At 40.5% G+C, this 19,708-nt stretch overlaps 1 protein-coding gene across 8 annotated transcripts in view; it reads left to right on the top strand.

The window, feature by feature from the left end:
* RALYL (RALY RNA binding protein like) overlaps positions 1 to 19,708 on the top strand; it is a 305,642-nt gene that overhangs the window by 142,603 nt on the left and 143,331 nt on the right. For all 8 annotated transcript variants that reach the window (XM_048507683.1, XM_048507680.1, XM_048507682.1 and 5 more), the window contains one exon: positions 6,904 to 7,182. In XM_048507683.1, the coding sequence (XP_048363640.1) occupies positions 6,927 to 7,182 (256 nt within the window). In that variant the 5' untranslated portion in view covers positions 6,904 to 6,926. The remainder of the gene's footprint in view (positions 1 to 6,903; positions 7,183 to 19,708) is intronic.

Below are 19,708 nucleotides of genomic sequence, written 5' to 3'. Positions count from 1 at the left end.
TAAAAAAAAAGTTAGAAGAGCTGTATTTGTAACTACGCAGATGCGTATATGAGAATCTTAGCTGCTCCAGGCCTGCTTTACTGGCCATTGAGAAGCATTGGGTAGAACTGCTGTAACGGACTTGCCCCACCCTGAAGGGCTGGTGTGTGTGAAAGGCCTAATGAAAGAGGCCTTAGTAACAGCCAGAGTTATACAGCAGGCTCCGCTATACAAAAGACCCTATTTGATTGGTTGAGAAAGGCACAGTTGCCTATGGCCAGAGTTAGGGGGAGCTAAAGTGCGAGCAGCATAAATAGACAGTGCAGTGCCTGTCAGAGTTGTGTCAAGATTGAGAGAGAGATTCAGGAAGAGCCAGAGTTTGACAGAGAGCGGTCTGTCAGATCTGAACTGAAGGATTCTGTCTCAGCAGTGTTAGCTGACAGAAGTCTACTCACTCTACAAGCTGAGGAAGCTTGTCAGAGAAAGGAGGCCCTGAGATTGGTGCAAAGCGACGTGCCAGTCAGTGGCTTGACAGTAAACACTGTCCAGATCTAGAGTCTGCCCTACGCCTGGGTAACACCAGTCTGGGAAAAGCCCAATCTAGAGGCAGTGAGGCCAGTTTGGGATTAGTGTGAGAGAGGGAGGCTTTGTATGCCAGAATCTCACAGGGCATAGACTGTGTGTGTGTGTGCAGTGGGTTGTGGATCAGAAAGGACTAGTGTCTGTCTGTGAAGAAATTTAATAGATCTAAAGCAAAATCGTTCCTGAAGAGACACCTGCGTGTGTCTCTCTGTGTGTGAAACCTAAGTAACATCTGAAGCCCTGTAACTTTTAAGTGAAAAGAACCTCTCTGAAACCATCAAGCGTTAGTACCTCTCTGAGCCAGTTTAAGAAGCCTTTCTTTTGTTTTTAAAATAAATTTCATTCATTGTGTTCAAGTTACCCTCGTGCCAGCCTGCATTTATGTGTGAGAGGTTGAAGAGTGCCTGTCTGAGAGACTAGAATCCCAGCCAATTTTGAGTTCCCTCCATTTTTGTATATGGGACTCTGAAGGACATTCCCCTCAGACCAAGAGCGAATGTGAGGTGGGATCCTTTATTATATTTGGCAGCCAGCAGCAGTTTTGGGATTCCTAGTTCCTTCTCTTTAATGGTGGCAGCAGAGTAAAAAGAAGATCCCTGAACACTAGCCTGGGATATTTTGGGTGGCCAAGGAAACCCCACCGGTCAGTTTAGTGGGAACCTTGATTGTAGGCCACACACGTCCCATTACAATTGGTGGCTAGTGGTGGGATAATATATCTCCCTCGCCTTGACTATAAGTGACCCCGCTACACCTGCCCTCTGAAGACCATGCTTCCCAATGAGCAGTAGATCTGTCCTCCAAGCACCTAAGATTCTTATGTTCATGTCTGCATAGCCACAAATACAGCTCCTCTGAAATTAATTTTAAAAAATGAAAACTATATATTGCTGGAATCGGCAGGAAGAGCTGCCTCAGATTGTTTCATTTATTGTAAATTATTTCTTGAATCTTTAAGCTAAGGAACATTCACTTACCATGCTGGAGGGGCAAAAATGCCAGTAGGCAGATGTCTGTGGCCCTCTTGGACACCTAATAATAGTAGTCTGTGCAGTATCAGCAGTCCTACAATGCAGCTGGCCCCATTAATGCGGGGGGGGGGGTCATGCCGAAGGTGTTCCCCAGGGTGAAGCTGACGATAGTTGGCTTTCATCTGGCGGAGGGCTTTCAGGCAGCCAGGGTGTTTTTTTCTTTTTGTCTTCACTCTTGCACCATCAGAAAGCCCTATTGAGGGGGCACGGCAGTGGAGCTGACCCAGCCATGGGGCCCTCTGGATTGGGCTGTCTGCCACACATATGTAATGTCACATATATAATGTACTTGGCAGAAACTAAATTTATACATGAGAGGTCATATAATTTTGGAAACCTCAGTATGTCAGCCATAGATATTTCACGTAAATGATTCTGTAGTTAAAGTTGTGAGTGACTCTAGTCTAGTATGTCCGTGTATGTAAGTTCATGTTATTTGTATGATGATAAAAGTTTAACATGAGTTCTTTCTCATTGCTATAGAGATTTCTTCCTCTATCTCTCTCTCTTTTTTTTAATGGAATATAGAAATTTAACAATTGTGTTGTACTTCTACCCTGGAGGCAATCAAATCCCAGTTATGCAAACTTTAATATTATTCTTACTTTTTACAGTTCCTACAATATATTTGCCTGGTTGCATATTTTAAGAAGAGAGCGACCATCAGATAAATCCTTTTTCTTTGTGATAGAAAGTATGATGCATTTTTCAATGCTAATTCTGACTATCAGAACAGGGCCTATTCACATTTTGTTCAAATCATTGCCAAAGAAATGTAAAGTATGACATTGTTATGGAATAAAACAAAGCAAATACTCCAGTAATTCTTATGTTTAGACAATAGCATTATGGAAAGAATGTCAAGGTGGGGTGGGGTGGCTTGCGTTTTGTTGTTGTTGTTTAATTAAAATTCTGAAGTACATTTTACATGTGTTACGCACTTGGAATTTTTGAACAGTTGGATCTGCTACATGGTCTTGAACATGCTTAAGAACGGAATAGGTACTTTTCTGCAGCATGAGATCAAACTCCACTACATGATCCACTGACTTGTTTTAAAAACATACCTATCCCCTTCTCTGCATTTTTTGTTTGGGGTATGTGAGTTTCTGAATTAGGAATATATTAATAAAAAACAATTATATCCATTGTGAGAGATTAAGTGTTCATTGAAACATTCCGCATATTTTTTAAAAAGAAAATGTTATTAATTTCCTAATGTAGTTACTTCAGAAAATAGTGCAGAACAAGATATTGTAATTTAATACAGCATTTTTAGATGCAGTATGAATAAATTGCAGGGGGGAAATACAGTGAACAGAGGCAAGCCTGCAGCAATGTATAATTGTGTCCATGTGTGTACACAGGCAGGCATACTTGCATGTACACATATGTGAGTGCATGAACCCAGGCAATGATTTTTGGATAATCTGATTCCTTTACCTTGGGTGGATCCTCCCATTTGCACTCTGCTATAAACCTCTTTGTGAACTGAACAGTAACAAAGCATGTGAAACTGCAACTTCTGTTCATGTCAAACAAGTCATCCATTGGTTGGTGTGAGATTTTTGGCCTGTGTGGCTCTTAACTACAAGACCACAGCAGCAAAGCCCAGAAATCCCACAACAGCCAATTGATTCCAGCTGCGAAAGCTTTCAACAATGCAAATTGTACATTCCCTGTAAGCAGGCAGCAATCTTCACACATACAACACTTGTCTGAAAGAGGATGTCTAAAATATATCAAATAAGGAGAACCAAACATAAATGCAGATGCTGGCTGGTGAACAACCACATTAAAGCAGTTTGGAGGAATCTGTGTAATAAAGGACTCTGCTCCTAGATGGTCCTTTACAAATACTCCCCTGTATCTGTTTTTTTGTGCTCAGCCAAGTTTGAAACTGTAACTCCAGCAGTTCTTCTGCCAGAAGAATAGCCATTCAAGTCAGAGGATGCCTCCTTAGGCCAGAGTAAGGCTTCAAACTTGGCTGAGCACAGTGTTTGGATACAGGCTTGTGGTACAAAATGCCTACTAATAATCTGTTGTGTCTGTCTAATTGAAATGTGTAAAAATGGGAATCAGATGCATTGTTTTTATTCCTGTCTTACCAAGTGCTTTATCTTGGTCTGTTTCTTAGACCTAAATGCACTGTAAATGTCTCAAGAATCTTGTTTCTTACACCCGTTTTATGGATTTGCCATAATGTCCAGATTAGATGGCTTAAAAGATGTTAGTATTTGTTGTTGTCTGTTTTAGTCCTACATTGGAATCCTGGTTTGTGGAAGAGAAATGACCTTAGAATCAGTGGTGGGATTCAAAAATTTTAGTAACAGGTTCCGATGGTGGTGGGATTCAAACAGTGGCGTAGCGCCAATGGGGCTGTGGCAAGGACGCAGGGTGTGTGAACCCAAGGTGCAGTTCCCCTTTGCCCCGCCTCTAGATTCAAATAATAACTGTTTAAAGTATTAAAAAAGCAATATACCGTATGGTAGTGTATGATTTCTTTTTTATATAATTATATTGATTGATTTTAAATAATAACATAAGTAAGGAGAGAAACCAAAAACTGTTTATAATTGTTAACATATTACAAACATATCTAATTGTCTATCTCTCTCAACCCCCCCAACTAAAACATCCTATATTGCCTCCCTCCTTCCCATATTTCCCTCCCTGCCTACTTTCTACTTCCCCTTCAGATTCCTACAACTACTTTATCTATTCCACTTGAAAAAAAACTAACAGAGGGAGAGATCCAAAATCCTTAATCTGAAAGAGTAATTTAAACTCCTCTCTTTCCAATATAAATTTCAAGGGGAAAAAAGAAAATGAAAAATCTTTACCTATAATACTTTCCCAACCTTTATACCAATGAACAAAAAACAAAATTACTATATATTGTATTACGTCATACAGTTCGTACACACATATGGGGGGCAGGGGGCCCTGGGGGGCGATTTTGCATCCCCCACTTGACGAGATTTGTTGTACCCAGGGACAAAGATTACCCCCTTGTCCCTAGTGGAGTTAATCATTAATAACTGGTTCTCCGAGCTGAGAAAAATTTAGTAACCGGTTCTACCGAATAGGTGCGAATAGGGTGCATCCCACCTCTGCTTAGAATTGTTGAAAAGTTCAATTTTGAAAACATGAAAATTGTGGTTAATTCTAAACCAGTGAAGTCTTTAGTGTTTGTGTAGTGATCAAATAAAGGAGTCAAGTACAAAAAGTATGTAAGCCTGAGGACTTTCTGGCTGGTCTTTCTTATGGGTTGTTTAGTCATGTGACTGTACTCCAACTCTTTATGGCAGTTGCTTCAACTGCAGAATAATTTTTGTACACTGGCTTGCACATTGATCTGCCAGTACCAGGTGATTTTCTTCTTGCTGTCACAGAACTTTTGAACTAGAGTATTGCTGTTGTGTGCAGTGAACTACAAGGGGGTTTCTAATCTATGTGGCAAATAAATTTCCCTATAGAACAGTTGGCAACAGAATTCAGCGAGGCCTTCAAACCACTTAATGTTTATTTACAATGAATCAAACATGAATGCTTAGCTGAATCTTTAATATTTCTGAAATAATATTATTTCTTTTTCCTCTTGAGGACTAAGCACAGTTTTTCAGTGGAGTACCATCTCAGACTTACAGCCCTGTTGGGGGTGGGGGCAAAAGGACTTGAGGGAGTGGCATGGCCTTGTGCCAGCGCATTTGCACTCCCCAATGCAGTTCCCCAGCAGAGGAGGCAGATGTGTCGGCAGCCACCTGCCACTCAGGCTGCCACTTCAAAACTGGGAAGCCTCGGCTGCGGCAGGGCTGCACTGGTGTCCTGATCAGACGCCAGTGTGGGGTGTGGGGAGGTCACAGGACAGAGCTTCCTGGGGGTGGAGCCAATGTTATTTGGCTCCCATCTGGGTTTAGAATTGGGAGCATGGTGCCATGTTCCTCTGACTACAGATCATTGCAAGAAATGCAGTGCTTTCCAGTGGTGGAAGGATGTGTTTTTGCATTTTTTGCTCCCCACACCACCTGAAAACCCTCTTGGAGGCGGAGGGGCAGCAGTGTCACAACTCCCCACTGAGGGCTTTGGATGGGGCTGCCTGACTTTGTTTGAAAAACTTAATGATATGATCTAAAATATTATTTTGCATAAACTTAATGATATGATTTAAAATATTATTTTGCAGCCAACAAAAAAGAATACAAACATTCTTAATTCCCCTAGAAAGAATGTTTTATACTTTGTTGTTATAACAATGGCATCTGCTTTTCAGTCTTAAGAAATATGTCCTTTCAGAAGTTTGTTTTCTGCTTAATTAAAACAAAACTCAGAAGGCTGCTTAAATGACAGGTAACATATTCATAAAGAAAACAATCAATTTCCACATTACCCTTGAAAAAACCTTTTTAGATAAATCATTTAAACAAGCAGAGTTTTGGAAATATTTCTTAGCTCTTAAAAGCTCAAAAGTAATTTTAGATTGGAAGAACGTGTTTTGAAAGTCCAGAACAATAGCTTATATAACAGTGGTGGTCCTGTTAATTGTCTTAGAATGCCTTACTATCCCTGGATAATCAAAATGACAGCATAAATATGATACAACATTATTTAATAATGCAGCTTCCATCAATTTCTGTATTGTTACTAAAAAATATTCAAACTATTCTCTCCCCAGGACACAACCACACAATCATACATGCAATCTTAATGCTCAAATGAGACCCTACTGTGCCATTGCAAGAAAATTAGCTGTTTGTTCTGTTTCTACTATTAACGTGTTTTTGTTTACCCTTCTGAGCTTTTCTGAAAAGGAAAAATTGCTAGTTCCTAATGGAAGCCTATTGATTGCATGAAGCTGCTGTATATAACCTGCACTACACTTCTTACAATGATCAGTAGTATTTAGCAGTCTGGAAAAGATAATGTGTACTGAATGACACTTGCCAGATAAAGGAAAGCCTTTCAGCATTGTTGAGGTTCTCTGTCTGCTTCAGACGTTCAGTTCACTGATGCACCATAATGTCTTAGGGCCTTAGTTTACATGATGAAGATTGATTTAATAAGCTGGTGACTGAACATTCAGTTGGTGAATATTGGCAGAGTGGTAATTTTTAGGTGAACAGATTTAAGAATATACTTTTATATCTCTAAAAATATAGGATTTAAAATTGACTTTTCATATTGTTAATTGTGGGTAGCATATATAATTCTCATTAGCCTATCATGAGTCTCAAATCACTTATTAATAATTTTTATACCTGACTGGAGATTAGTGTGTCTAGTTGAACATTTTTTTTAATCTTGTTTTAAGGACTGAAGTCAAGTGAGACAACCATGACCGGCAAAACACAGACTAGTAATGTTACCAATAAGAATGACCCCAAGTCGATCAACTCCAGAGTCTTCATCGGCAATCTCAATACAGCCATTGTCAAAAAGGGTGACATAGAAGCAATCTTTGCAAAGTATGGGAAAATAGTTGGCTGCTCAGTCCACAAAGGTTACGCTTTTGTACAGTACATGAGTGAGAGGCATGCAAGAGCTGCAGTGACGGGAGAGAATGCCAGGATCATTGCTGGGCAACCACTAGGTGAGTACTTTCACACTATTTCATGTGTTCATTTATCATTGTTCATTGTTTAATGCTTTTTTTGTGTTGTGCATATATCTGAGGTTGCATCCACAAGAATAAAAGCAGATGGCATGTTTGCTGTTATGCCCGTATGTGCATTTGATGGGATCTTTCCCCCCTGCGTCTTTAAATCTCCTGGAGAAAGATTTTCCAGTTTCCGTTACCTTAGTGAATCTTGCAAGAAGAATCAGTGTTTGTGGCCGACTTATTTTGATGATTATATTCTAGGGGCAGGTTATATGTTACATTCAACTGCCTGTAATATTAATCTGATACAGCTGGGTTTGTTCTGCTGAAAAGCAATTTTGGAGCTCTCTGATTCTGAGTGCAGCAGACCTTTCCTCACCAACCACTTTCCTGCTCAAAATTATCTTCCGCAGCTATCCTCTCACCCAGGTTCAAGTATTTCCAGGTACACAATGTAATAGCTGTTCCTTAAGTAAGGTAGTAATAAAATTTATCTACAAGAAACAAATTTAAAAACAAAGCAGAAAAGCTTATTGCATACATAGAACATTCCCCAGTACATAGAAGGGAGTGGCCCAGAGTGTTGGAAATGTCACCCCTCATACCAGTGCCTACTCACATAGTGCCTACTATGGATCTTTTCAAGTTGGTGTAAAATCTGATTTCTGATTGCTTGGAGAAAGTATTGCAGTTTTTCAGGGGGGAAAATCTACGAGCTAGCAAATAACATGCAGAACATAATGTAATGGTGTAAAATGAAATGTGGCTATCAAGAGCTTGGTTCAAAAAGCTTCATCTATGCAGCCCATAAAATGCAGCCAGGAATTATGAAGTGCTATAGGCATTAGTGTGCTGGTTTGCTGCCCAGCAATCATAAATTTCGTTGAATGTGTCTTCTAGCAATTGTGTGGATTCCAGTGAGATCTATTTTGTTGCTTGTTTATTGATATATAGTGATTTGTTTGTGGTAAATTTGTATGTGTTTTTTATGGTTTACCTTTAAAATGAATGGTTGAAACCAGCAGCTACCAAATACAATTAGATTTTCTGAATGACCAACATGGTTAGGAACATACCCTGATCTTGGAACAAGTTTGAAGGAGCAGGAAACTTTTAAAATACCCCTCACAACAGCATCAGTGTACATAGTAAAAGACAGGGTCCTCCTAAACCTGTGTTGCCACAGTGGTTAAATTACCATTGGACAAATGAACAGCTGTGTTCACCCAATATATGGCAACTATCAAAGTAGTTGTTATGATTGGAAGTTTGTTACTGGAATATTTAAAACTAACACTAAAGTCCATTTTAAATTAAAGTGAAATGGGCTCAAGAAGGGTAAGGAGGGAGGCCCTCCTCCTCCTCCCCTTCAGAAGATCGGCCCATATTGTTTAGGGTGGGGGAGGCTCCTGGGTTGGGGAAGGTGGACAGGGCCAGGATGGAATGTTGTGAGCCCTTCACACCCATTGGCTGGGGTTCACCCATTGGCTGGGGTTCATTCCATCCCTTAGGCAATTATGTATAAAGATGGTGCTTTTGATTCACATCTCTCTCCATGAGCCAGCATCATTTACAACAGCAGTCACTGATAGACGAATTCTGATGTAGCCTAACAAATTTGCCCTGCTTGGTACCAATTTTTTCTATTACCAGATCATGAGACACATTTCCTCCCTGGCTCTCACAGAATAGCATCATTTCCCTAGAACAGAACACACAAAAGTGCAGTGAAGATCTGAAGATCATATTGCGTACATGATAACTGATACATTGTCCAGCAATCTGTTTGCAAAAATCAATTTTGGAATAGATTCAATTAATTAATGATGCAATATACATCCCAATAATTAGTCAGATACAAAGTACATCGTCTGACAAAGACTATTCCAAAAGAAGATGAATATCCATGGTCATGTACATGCGAATCAGTTTTCATGCATTTAAATGATAGCAGCCTTGAAAAATAGCTTGGTTTGTACAATGGAGCACTGGTACCCATTAAATGTTTCATAGTTGGACAAATGTGCTTAAAAGGTTTTTAGTCAAAAGTCAGTTATGCAACCGTGTGGTTGGTTGACAGAAGTGCAGGAAGCATGTATTAATTTTATATAGGGGTTATATTATGAAACTGGGAATTTTATTCCAACATTCTTTGAAATATGTTGTCTGTAGGGTTTGAGTTATCTGAATTGCTCTGCTTTTATAGTAAGTTGTATTGAATCGAGAGCACACCATGACTCCAGAATACAACTTTAAAAGAGTATTACAGTTTCTTAACTTTTTTGTTGCAGATATTTAAAGCTACTACATATATTCATTATTCATTGGTAAAAGGGGAAGAAAAAGTGCTCATAAATCTAACACCAAAAACATTCAGTCTCTTGCTAGAAATAACAAAGAATTGACTACAGCTGCTTTGGTTGATTTTCTTTAAAACTAATAAATCAGTTTCACTATGATTTCTGTCCTGTTTTGTCTCTGTAAGTATTATTCACGTACGCCCGCCTTCAGGTCCAAATTAGACACAGTCTCCAAGTTCCTAGTGAGCAGAGACTGACATATAGCCTCCGGTAAAATGGAGGTTACAGATAATTATTTTGGACAGCATACTCTATTGCACAACCTCTTGGGAAGTACAGGAGCCCTGCAGGGACTTTTTAAATCATGACAACCCAAGAAAACATACAAAGTGTGGGGCAAGTAATAAAGAACCCCTTTAGCAAGAATTCAACATGTACCATTGTTGTAAATTGAATTGATGCCGCAATAGAGCCATTTTTCCCCCTGCATGTTTCTTGTGTCCTTGCTCTGAACGCTTCTTTTGTATCTTTTGCTTTCAGTGGAAGTGAAACACTCCTAAACATGTTTGCAGAGTCTGTAATCTCTCCTGTGAATCAATTCCTCTTGATTGTTCTATACAGAGTGTTCTATACAGTCTCATTTCTAAAAGACAAGATGATTCCCTTGTACAAAATTGTTTATGTGCATATAAATATTCTCAAGGAATCCAAATTAGTATGCTTTTTCCCACAAGTAATCCTGTATAATACACTTCTTGAAAAACAATTCTTAATATAATTGGTGACCACAACAAATTCAACATACTACATCAGTGGGCCCAATGTAATACCTTGGTCATACAGTTCATGGTAAAAGGCTTTAATGAATAAGTTTTGCAACAGGGAATGATTAAATTCCCTCAGTTCCACGATGACATTATTCTGTGGTTCCATTACTATTTGTATTCCATTCCAGTTGTCTTCAAAAAAGAAAGGAGGATTTCAGTAAGTTGATAACAGGTATTACACAATTTTAAAAAGCTTATTCCATTGCCTTTCATAAGTATATTGGGGAAATGGTTTTGCTGAAAGAGACATTTTTGGGGTTTCTTGCCTTACACAGAAGCACAACATAATTGCTTATATGCAACATGGAAACAAAATCTTTCCAAAGTAAGTTCTTCTGTGATTGAAATATAGCTTTCATCATTTCAGCACATGATAGTTAAGTTTTGAATGTGGGTTCTGTTTTCTGATTTTTGTTTTAACTTTACTTTTCTGCAACATAGTAATAGTAATGTAAAATAGCAGAGTAATGTAAAATAGCAGAGATGTATGTGTGTGGGAGGGGGTCACATTGGCGCCGACCCCTTCCGTTCGCAGCCTGGGGGTCCACCTGGATTTGTCTCTCTCAATGGAGACCCAGGTGGCCCATACAACCCGGGCTGCCTTTTTCCATCTTCGCCAGGCCCGGCGGCTGGCTCCCTTCCTCTCCAGAGCGGACCTAGCCACCGTGATCCACGCAACGGTCATCTCCAGGCTAGACTATTGTAACTCGCTCTACGCGGGCCTTCCCTTGCGTCTGATCCGGAGATTAAAATTGGTCCAGCATGCGGCGGCGCGCTTGTTAACAGGTAGCGCCACCTGGGAACATATTCAACCTGTATTGCGCCAGCTGCACTGGCTTCCAGTAGAGTTCCGGATCACCTTCAAGGTGTTGGTGTTGACCTTTAAGGCCTTACGCTGCCTGGGACCGTCATATCTTCGAGACCGCATCACCCCATACGTCCCTGCACGGCCTCTCCGGTCGGGGGAGGCCAATTTACTGGTGGTCCCTGGCCCTTCAGCAATGCGGCTGGCCTCCACGCGGGCCAGGGCCTTTACAGCCCTGGCCCCGGCCTGGTGGAACGCTCTTCCGCCAGCTGTCCGGGCCCTGCGGGACTTTGGGGAGTTCCACAGGGCCTGCAAGACGGAGCTGTTTCGCCGGGCCTTTGGAGAAGCTGGCCGCTAATAATAGTGCCCCCCTCCTCCTTGTGGCCCTGACACCTAGGCCACATACCATCTAACGAGACTCGCCATGCCTCCCTTTCCAGGGGAGAGGGAATTCTAAATGTGGAACATAAGGCGCCTATCACATATTAATTATGTCTCTATCCACTGAGATCATGTAAACTAAATTTCTAGTTTTATCTCTGCTTTTAAATGTTTAACTGTTTTATATTGTTATTTTATATGCTATACACCGCCCAGAGCCCTTTGGGGATGGGGCGGTATAAAAGCCTAAATAAATAAATAAATAAATAAATATTAACAGTGAATCTTGAAGGAGTTCATTTAATTTTAATTGCAGATTTGTATTCTAGTTTGCGACATTATGAGTGCTGCTGTGGCAATATTTCAGGTAAAACACAACTGAAACCTAAGAGAATTTTAACACAATATAGTTCTACAGGCTATTTGAAACTCATCCTAATCCAAAGTACTCAAAACATACAACAATATAAGAATAGTAACATTGTATAACAAAACAGAATACAAATAAAGATAATGTTACATATAGTGGAAAAGGAATCCCTTATTAGCTGAAATCACAATGGGTGCACATGTAATGCACCAATTCTTAACCTGGTAGCTACACATAATCTGCACTCGACTGTAATCATACTTACAGTGATTGTGCAGGCTGTATTAGCTTTTTGAACCAGGCCATAATATATAGGGTAGAGGTTCTCGTGGTTTAATTTGCATCTATTTCTCTGACTTTCCCCAGTCCCTAGTCAATGAGACTTGTGTATAGGACTTAGCGTTCAAGCCTGACTGATATAAGTATTGAGTAATGCCTAATTTTCAGTAAATTATTCACTAACACTAATTTTATTGAAAATTATATTTGAAATCAATCAGACTGGAATATTTAGCATAGGTGCTGTTAATTTCAACATCTATGACATGATGCCAACCTTGACACTTAAGCTTGACATTGAGAAGGAAGAATTAGAAATCCCTAACCCCAGCTAAAATAAAAATGCTGGCTACGGTTGTTGTGATGTATTGTCGAAGGCTTTCATGGCCGGAATTACTGGACTGTTGTGTGGTTTCTGGGCTGTATGGGCCATATTCTAGTAGCATTTTCTCCTGACATGTTGCCTGCATCTGTGGCTGGCATCTTCAGAGGGTCCTCAGAAGATGCCAGCCACAGACACAGGTGAAACAGGAGAAAATGCTACTAGAACATGGCCATACGGCCCAGAAACCACACAACAACCCATTGTTGTGATATATTTCCTTGCTTCTTCACAACTTCAACTTCAACTGACCTTTATTAGGCATATCAATAAAACAGGAGAACATTAGACTTAGTAAATGTAGATAAAATAGTGACTAATGAAGTTTTGCAGTGTTTAACAAATGCATCAGATGATTGATTCGCACTTTGGTGACAAAAATAACATGATATTGATCTTATTTGTAAGCATACAGTAGACATAGATTAGGGGAAGTATTCTTGAACCAGGGCTTCCAGCAGTTAGGCTGTGGAATCTTAGCTCTAATACCATCAGGATGATGTTTCTGCTACAAGCCTTGAAGTCTGAGCTTTTTCTCAAGAGCACAACCTTGGCTGCAAGACAGACTCTACCACATGTCTTGGTCATCTCCAAAGTCTATTTCAGTTTCATCAGGCCCTGTGGAGGGAAATGTTAAGGTTTTCAGCCTGATACATTGCCATACTGTGAGATTGCCATGCTATGATCTTGCACCTTTTCCTCACAACTTTGACCCCTTACATACAAGCCTATAAACCCAGGCTGGGGGACAGGAAAAAAACCATTCTGGGAGGAGGGAAACTTCACAGGCTCCCGCCTCTAAAGTGAGACTGCCTCGTGTTATCTCCCATGAAACGGGTTATTGGAGAATTGTGCTATCCACGATTTTAATGCAGGTTGCAGCCGCTTGCAAGTGAACGGCTGGCCAGGAAGCTCTTTACTCGGCTGTGCTTCCCTTTTTTTTAAAGTCCCCGCCTCTCGTAGCCCCACAAAAGCACAGGGATGTCAGCATGGGTGTGGAGGTCCATTCCTGCTTGCCCGCATAACTATGCAGCTGAGGGAGGGAGGTAAAAAACAAAAGAGATACCTCCGTGCGAAGGCACGACAGCAACCCGCATTGGTTCTGCAGGCTCTGTTCGCCGCCTGCACGGTGGCATGCAAATGGATAAACAGAAGAGTGGGTTACTTTATCCCGCCTGCAACCTGCTCTGCCTATGCTGTGCGGAAGGGGTCTTTGTTTGGCTTTGGATTACCTTGGACTTCTTGCTTCCAGCTCTTCTGAGCTCTTGTTGCAACTTTAGTGGCTAACCCTTGCCTGCTGTTGACCCTTACCTACATGTGTATGACTCCATTGGAATGAGAACTCCCATCAACACTGATACTCAGGACCAGCTTCTAACACACCCTGTTACAGGAAACTGCAGTTAACCATATCTCTATAACATATATTCTCCTGATGGAATTGTGGACCTGACTCCTGGCTTTTACACTTCATTGGTGCTTCTCAGGAAGCAGATGCTTTAGTCCAAACATAGGCTTAAACTTTGAGTATAATGATCTAAAACAAGCTGAAGCACAATATTTGGAATATGGAATTATGTCTAAGCAGCAAATTTGTGCACAACATATGTTGTCATTTACCCATGGTACACAGCCATAGTAATAGAATGAGTCATGTGGAGAATGTTTTACTAAGTCAGATTAAAACTACCTGCAAACTGTGTCCTAAAAATGACAATTAGCTGCCAAATAAATGTTGCTAAAAATGGTTGAAGAGCCTGAATCATCAGAACAGATCCATAACTTCCTGTAGCAAGTATAATCCCATAAGAACCATTATCTGCCAGATATCTTGGCTCTTTGTGCAACTGATTTATTAATTCTATATTTGCCAAGTGTATTCCTGGTATTCGCAGAATATTCCATGAATCAAGGCCTTCCTTTTATTTTCTGTAGGACAGCTGATTTAGGGAAACTTTAATGTACTGTAATCAAACTGAGAAACAAACTTGGCCTGTATACAGACAGTTATTGTTGTGGTGCAGTAGATGTGTGACTTACTGTGATGCTTCCCTAGCCACAGTCCTACCTCTACTGGATAAGTATTGAAACATAACAATGTAAGGGCAGACTTAACTTCAGAGTGCAGTGTTGCTGAGGGAAAATCAGCCTGTTTGTTCCTTTTAAAGAAAAATCTCTAAACTTGTTTAAACTTATGAAATAAACGGAACACAAATTGGAACTTTCTGTTGCATACCAAAGTTCATCTGGTTCAGCGTCCTATCCTGTTTCCCACAGTCCTGTCAAACCAGATTACATTGGAAGTCTTAAAGCCAGAGCTCAGAGACCTACTTTTACCCCTATTGTTTTTTCCCTAACCCATATCGTTCAAAGATATTCTGGATCCTAAATATGGAGTTTAACTAACAGGGCTAATAATTACCGATTGACCTATTCTTCATAAAAATAACTACAAAAATGAAAATTGGAAGTACAAATATAATGATGTGCTTTAAAAGGGGGCTCTATTATTTCTGAAAGACCTTCACCAAATATACCTCTGTGAGTTGGAATTATTGTGAACTAATAAGCATTAGGCATGCACTGTGTGTTCTGGCCAGTGTGGGGCTTGTTTGTGGACCAGGTTGAGCAGAGCAGTGACTACCAGACATATAAGGCTAGACATAGATGGCCTTAGCCTCTCTCCTGGCTCCCCTCTACCAACTTCATCCTGCATGTTTGCTGCTCCTTTGGACCACATGGCCAGGCTTCAGGGTCCTCAGTCACTGTGGTGCAATTTTTTAAACTACAGATTGTGGGCTTATGCTTGTATTTTCACCCAGCATTAGGAACAGCACAAAGTGGCAGGGTGCCAGGATAATCTTAAGCCTCCAGCGAGGGAGTTGTGCTCTTGAGCCTGCCCCAGTAGGCCCAGTGGTAACTGAGTCCTTGTTTCAGTGGGAGAGGGGTGGATGCCCTGGGGCACTTCCAAGCCAGTGGGGGAAGAGACCAATGCCCATATGCCAGAGCCAGACAAGCAGCAATGGCCTTATGGGTGAGGAGGGGCCGAGCTGTGTGCATTGGTGGAGTTTCCTTCAGCAGTCAGCGAGGGTAGTAGTGCTCGTCCTGGTCAGAATAGGGCCTGCATCCAGGCAGGCACGAGATCTTCCAGGCCCCAGGGTCCTAGGCCTAAGGGGGGAGAAAGAGGGCCACTGCAGGGCAGGGTGCAGGCAACCCAGCAAAAGCTCCCAGAGTGTGTGGGCCCCTGCTAGGGCAATTGACCTCCCTGGGCTGCTCAGCCATTAATCGGTTGCCTTTAAAGAAATGCTTGGAAACAGAAACCATGGCTTCAGTCCTGGAACATTTTCCCAAAAATAAGTCATATTGAAAAAAATGGCACCTACTTTTCAGTAGACTTGGTAAGAACTGCTCCCTAAGTACTGCACACTTGCTGAGTACAAGAGCCCCTGCAGCTGCCAGCCAAATAGTAGGTTTGCTAAAAGGTTTGACTGTGCCTTTTTCTATTATAAAGGGAATTTGATTTTGTTGCCATAGCTGAAGTAATATAGGTCACTAAGTTAATTGGAAATTATGATCAGTATAACTCTTGCAAGTCCAATAACAAAATGATTTAGGACATTATTTTCTTATTAGGACCCAAGGAGTCACTATTCTTTAAGAAAATACAATATTTGTAATATTAGCTTCTAAAAAAACTAGTTTGACTGTTTCCTCATAACCAAATATAGCATAATATTTCTGCCCATCATCTTCTACTGTTCATTTTGCTGCTTGAGCCTATTTAAGTCATGGTGTTGATAAATGGAATATCCCACAAAAGCACTAGCAGCCATTGGTTTGTAGTTTCATTTGAAGTACGAAAAGACTTACTGACACCAATATGTGATGGACAATTTGAGTGAGATAATAAAAGTATTTAAATAAAGGCCTAGCTTCTTTAAAAAATCCTATACGCACTACCAACTGGTAAGAAATCCACTTCTAGATTCATGAAAATTATTGTTGCCACTTTAAAATCAATTTTATTTTATTTTATTTTAGATTTATTAGACGCCCTCCCCTGAAGGGCTCGGGATGGTGTACAACAATAAAAGCATAATAACAATTTATATAGCATTAAAACCAAGAACAACAAAATTCATTATAAAAACAATATCCCAGAATTTCTTTTTGTAAAACTCAGATGGCAATAAAAACCCTCCCTTCCCTTTCTCCCCCCCCCCTTACAAAGAAATAATTCTTCGTAAAGGTCTATTAAAGTATCTTATCTTACATGGCAACTACTAGGAACGGACTCATGTGGCCTTCTTGGCCCCTTTTCACACATCCTTGAATCAACACGGTGCCACAACCTTCAGTAGGATGGGTCGAGCTTTGATACCGCATGCCCAGGCAGGGGCTGCTGGTCTCTCACACCCCCAGGTGGCAAAGGGAGTTACATTTAGAGGCTGGCGTCCAGATGGCTCTCACTGTCCTGCTGCTTCTGGTTTTTCTCCCAGCACTTGGGCCGGGGGGAAGGATACCGCTGGAGGGCAGCAAGGGTGCTGCGGTCAGAAAGGGAGCTGACCAGTGGTTGGATCCATCACCTATGCTGCGGCTTTGCTTCCTTAACCAGCTTTCCAGGAAACAGGCTGTGGCCAATTTCTTTCCACAAAACAGCTTGTCTTGTGTCTCATTGTGGGCCCTCGGCTTCCTTCTCTGCTTCTTGGGCTGCAACACATTATCTTAAGATGAAATGCATTCATCATTACGCTAATCCTTTCATAGCCTCAGAAGATGCCTTGCAGAATTATCTTAAGCTCTTTGTCTTTTAAGTGTTTTCAGCCAAGCCCACTGAACAATGTGTTGATTATTACATTTAGCAAATCTGAAATGGTGTGAAAGAACCTACTGCACTATTCAGTTATAAATGTCAGCTTGAGAAGGTAAGATAGTATATTGTGAATCACAAGGCAGGCAATGTTTGCCTTGACTATTTTGTTCAAATACTGAAACAAGACAGGTAGAAAGTATGCATTATGCATCTGATTGTCTACTCAGTGACATCTCATCAGTATAATCTGCATGAAACCCAGTTAGAAACTGGTATTGTCACAATATGAACCTGGTATGCTGGTCACTGGTACCATGTTCTCCTGCGCTAAATCACACATCAGCTGCATCAAGCAAAGAGAGATAAGTGTAGAGGAACTGTATCTACAGTGTCAGCTTGAGAAGGTGATAGTATGTTGTGCATCACAGAACAGGTGATGTTTGTCTTAACTACTTTGTTCAAAGACTGAAACAAGACAAGTAGAAAGTATGGATTGTGTTTGGCATCTGTTCCTAAACTTTGGGGAGGACAGCTCCCAAATCTCACCATCACCACTTTCCCATGAATACTTGCATCATGACTTCTCTTTTGATTGCTTTTTTGTTTCACCTTTATAGTAGTGGCTTGTACGCACAGCAAAATTAGTTCAATTGGCTTCAGTGTCTGTTACTTGTTCTCCTATTAAAAATAATAATGTGGTTAGAGCAACATACGATGATCATTTTTTTCACAGTGATACTCACCACTACTGAGTACCGACACTTTTTTTCCAGAGCTCTCCTAAGGCCTGAGGGGGAAAACTGGTGGAAAATGGGAAAACCTTATATATGAGTTCTGGCACTTTTTATTAATATAAAAATGCATTTGTTGTTGTTATTGTCGTCATTGTTTCTATTATTATTGATCCAATCAGATTATCTGCTGGTAAAATGGAGAGAGGAACATTCCCCTTGAACACCAAAAAGCCTGATATGCAAGAACAAAAGGCACTGCAGTGTGGGCTAGGTTAAAGAAGAATATTGGGACTGAATCCAACCCATTCTTTGTGCTGTGTAATTCTCATGTGTATTTTGTTTTATAGACTTCCAATGAATAAAACATTTTTAAAGAAATCAGGTGCTTTTGGAAATGACATGAATGCCGATTGACATATCTTGTTGGTATAAGGGTACAGAGAATGGACGAGTTCTCTCCGTCTTTAGCGAGAGCTCCCACTTCAAAATGTAAACTCTTCCTCCCTTTTAAAATTGAAAATGGTTAATGAATCCTGCTTAATACTTCCTTTGCTTGCGTACTGAGAAAAGGGGTAATTTTCTAATGAAAGGATGTTAACTAGGTTAATAACTGCAGTATTGGACAAGGACTTAAAGCCATGCTTATGAAGCAGCTTCTGTTGGCACAGAGCTTAAACTTGAAGAGTTACTTTCTGGTATAACTCACAGTCAATTAATTGGAATGGTGCCGAAGTTCAGGAAACTGCAGCATCATATTTTATTGTAATTTCATGCTTGTTCCCTCTAAAATTGCACACAGTATGACTAGGAATACAAATACAAAATAAAGATCCAAGGCCGTACTGGAATCTGTTGGAGCCAGCTTTTTAATCTGGCTGTGCAAAGTCGCATTGACGTCAGTGCAGATACTCACATTAATAGAATTCTGAATGCGTATTTGAGGGTTTCAGGGCTATAGATAAACCAAATGTTGCAAACAGGCAATGCTGATCTGTGTTGCTTTTGATAGCTACATACAAGAATGAGTTAATGACCAACATTATTTTGATGGAACCAGACTAGGCAATGTGTGATCCATTGTATGAGCCAGTCTGATGTAGTATTGTGCCAGAGCAGGATCTGAGACACTGGAGTTTAAATTTCAACTGTGTCATGAAGCTTGCCAGATGACTTCAGGCTAGTCACCTTCACTCATCATAACTTATCTCATATGGATATTGTCAGGAGAAAGCAGAAGACATCTGGCAATGTAACATGTTCCACAGTTTTTGAAGGAAAGGTGTAATAAAGTTCTGTTGTCCTCAAATAGTCACAAAGCTCTGCTTTGTGTAACCCTTGGGTATCTATTTCAATCCTGATGACAATGACATGCATGAATTCATGATGGCAAAATGTAGTAATGGTACATTATCCAGAAATATTTTAAAAACCACAATCCCAAATTATTTATTCACAAAATATCTCTCATTGTGATGGGTAGTTTGCATGTTTGGAGAAAGGATGTACATGTTGTAGAGATTCTCAACCAGGGAGGTCTAAATACTGAGACATATTGCACAACTTCTATTGGTAGAGAACCAGCCATCAGTGACTAGTTTGGTTTCTCCTTGTAATATTATATCCAAG

The sequence above is a fragment of the Sphaerodactylus townsendi genome, linkage group LG09, assembly GCF_021028975.2.
Source record: "Sphaerodactylus townsendi isolate TG3544 linkage group LG09, MPM_Stown_v2.3, whole genome shotgun sequence".
NCBI lineage: Eukaryota > Metazoa > Chordata > Lepidosauria > Squamata > Sphaerodactylidae > Sphaerodactylus > Sphaerodactylus townsendi.
This window is presented reverse-complemented; position numbering and strand designations above follow the sequence as displayed.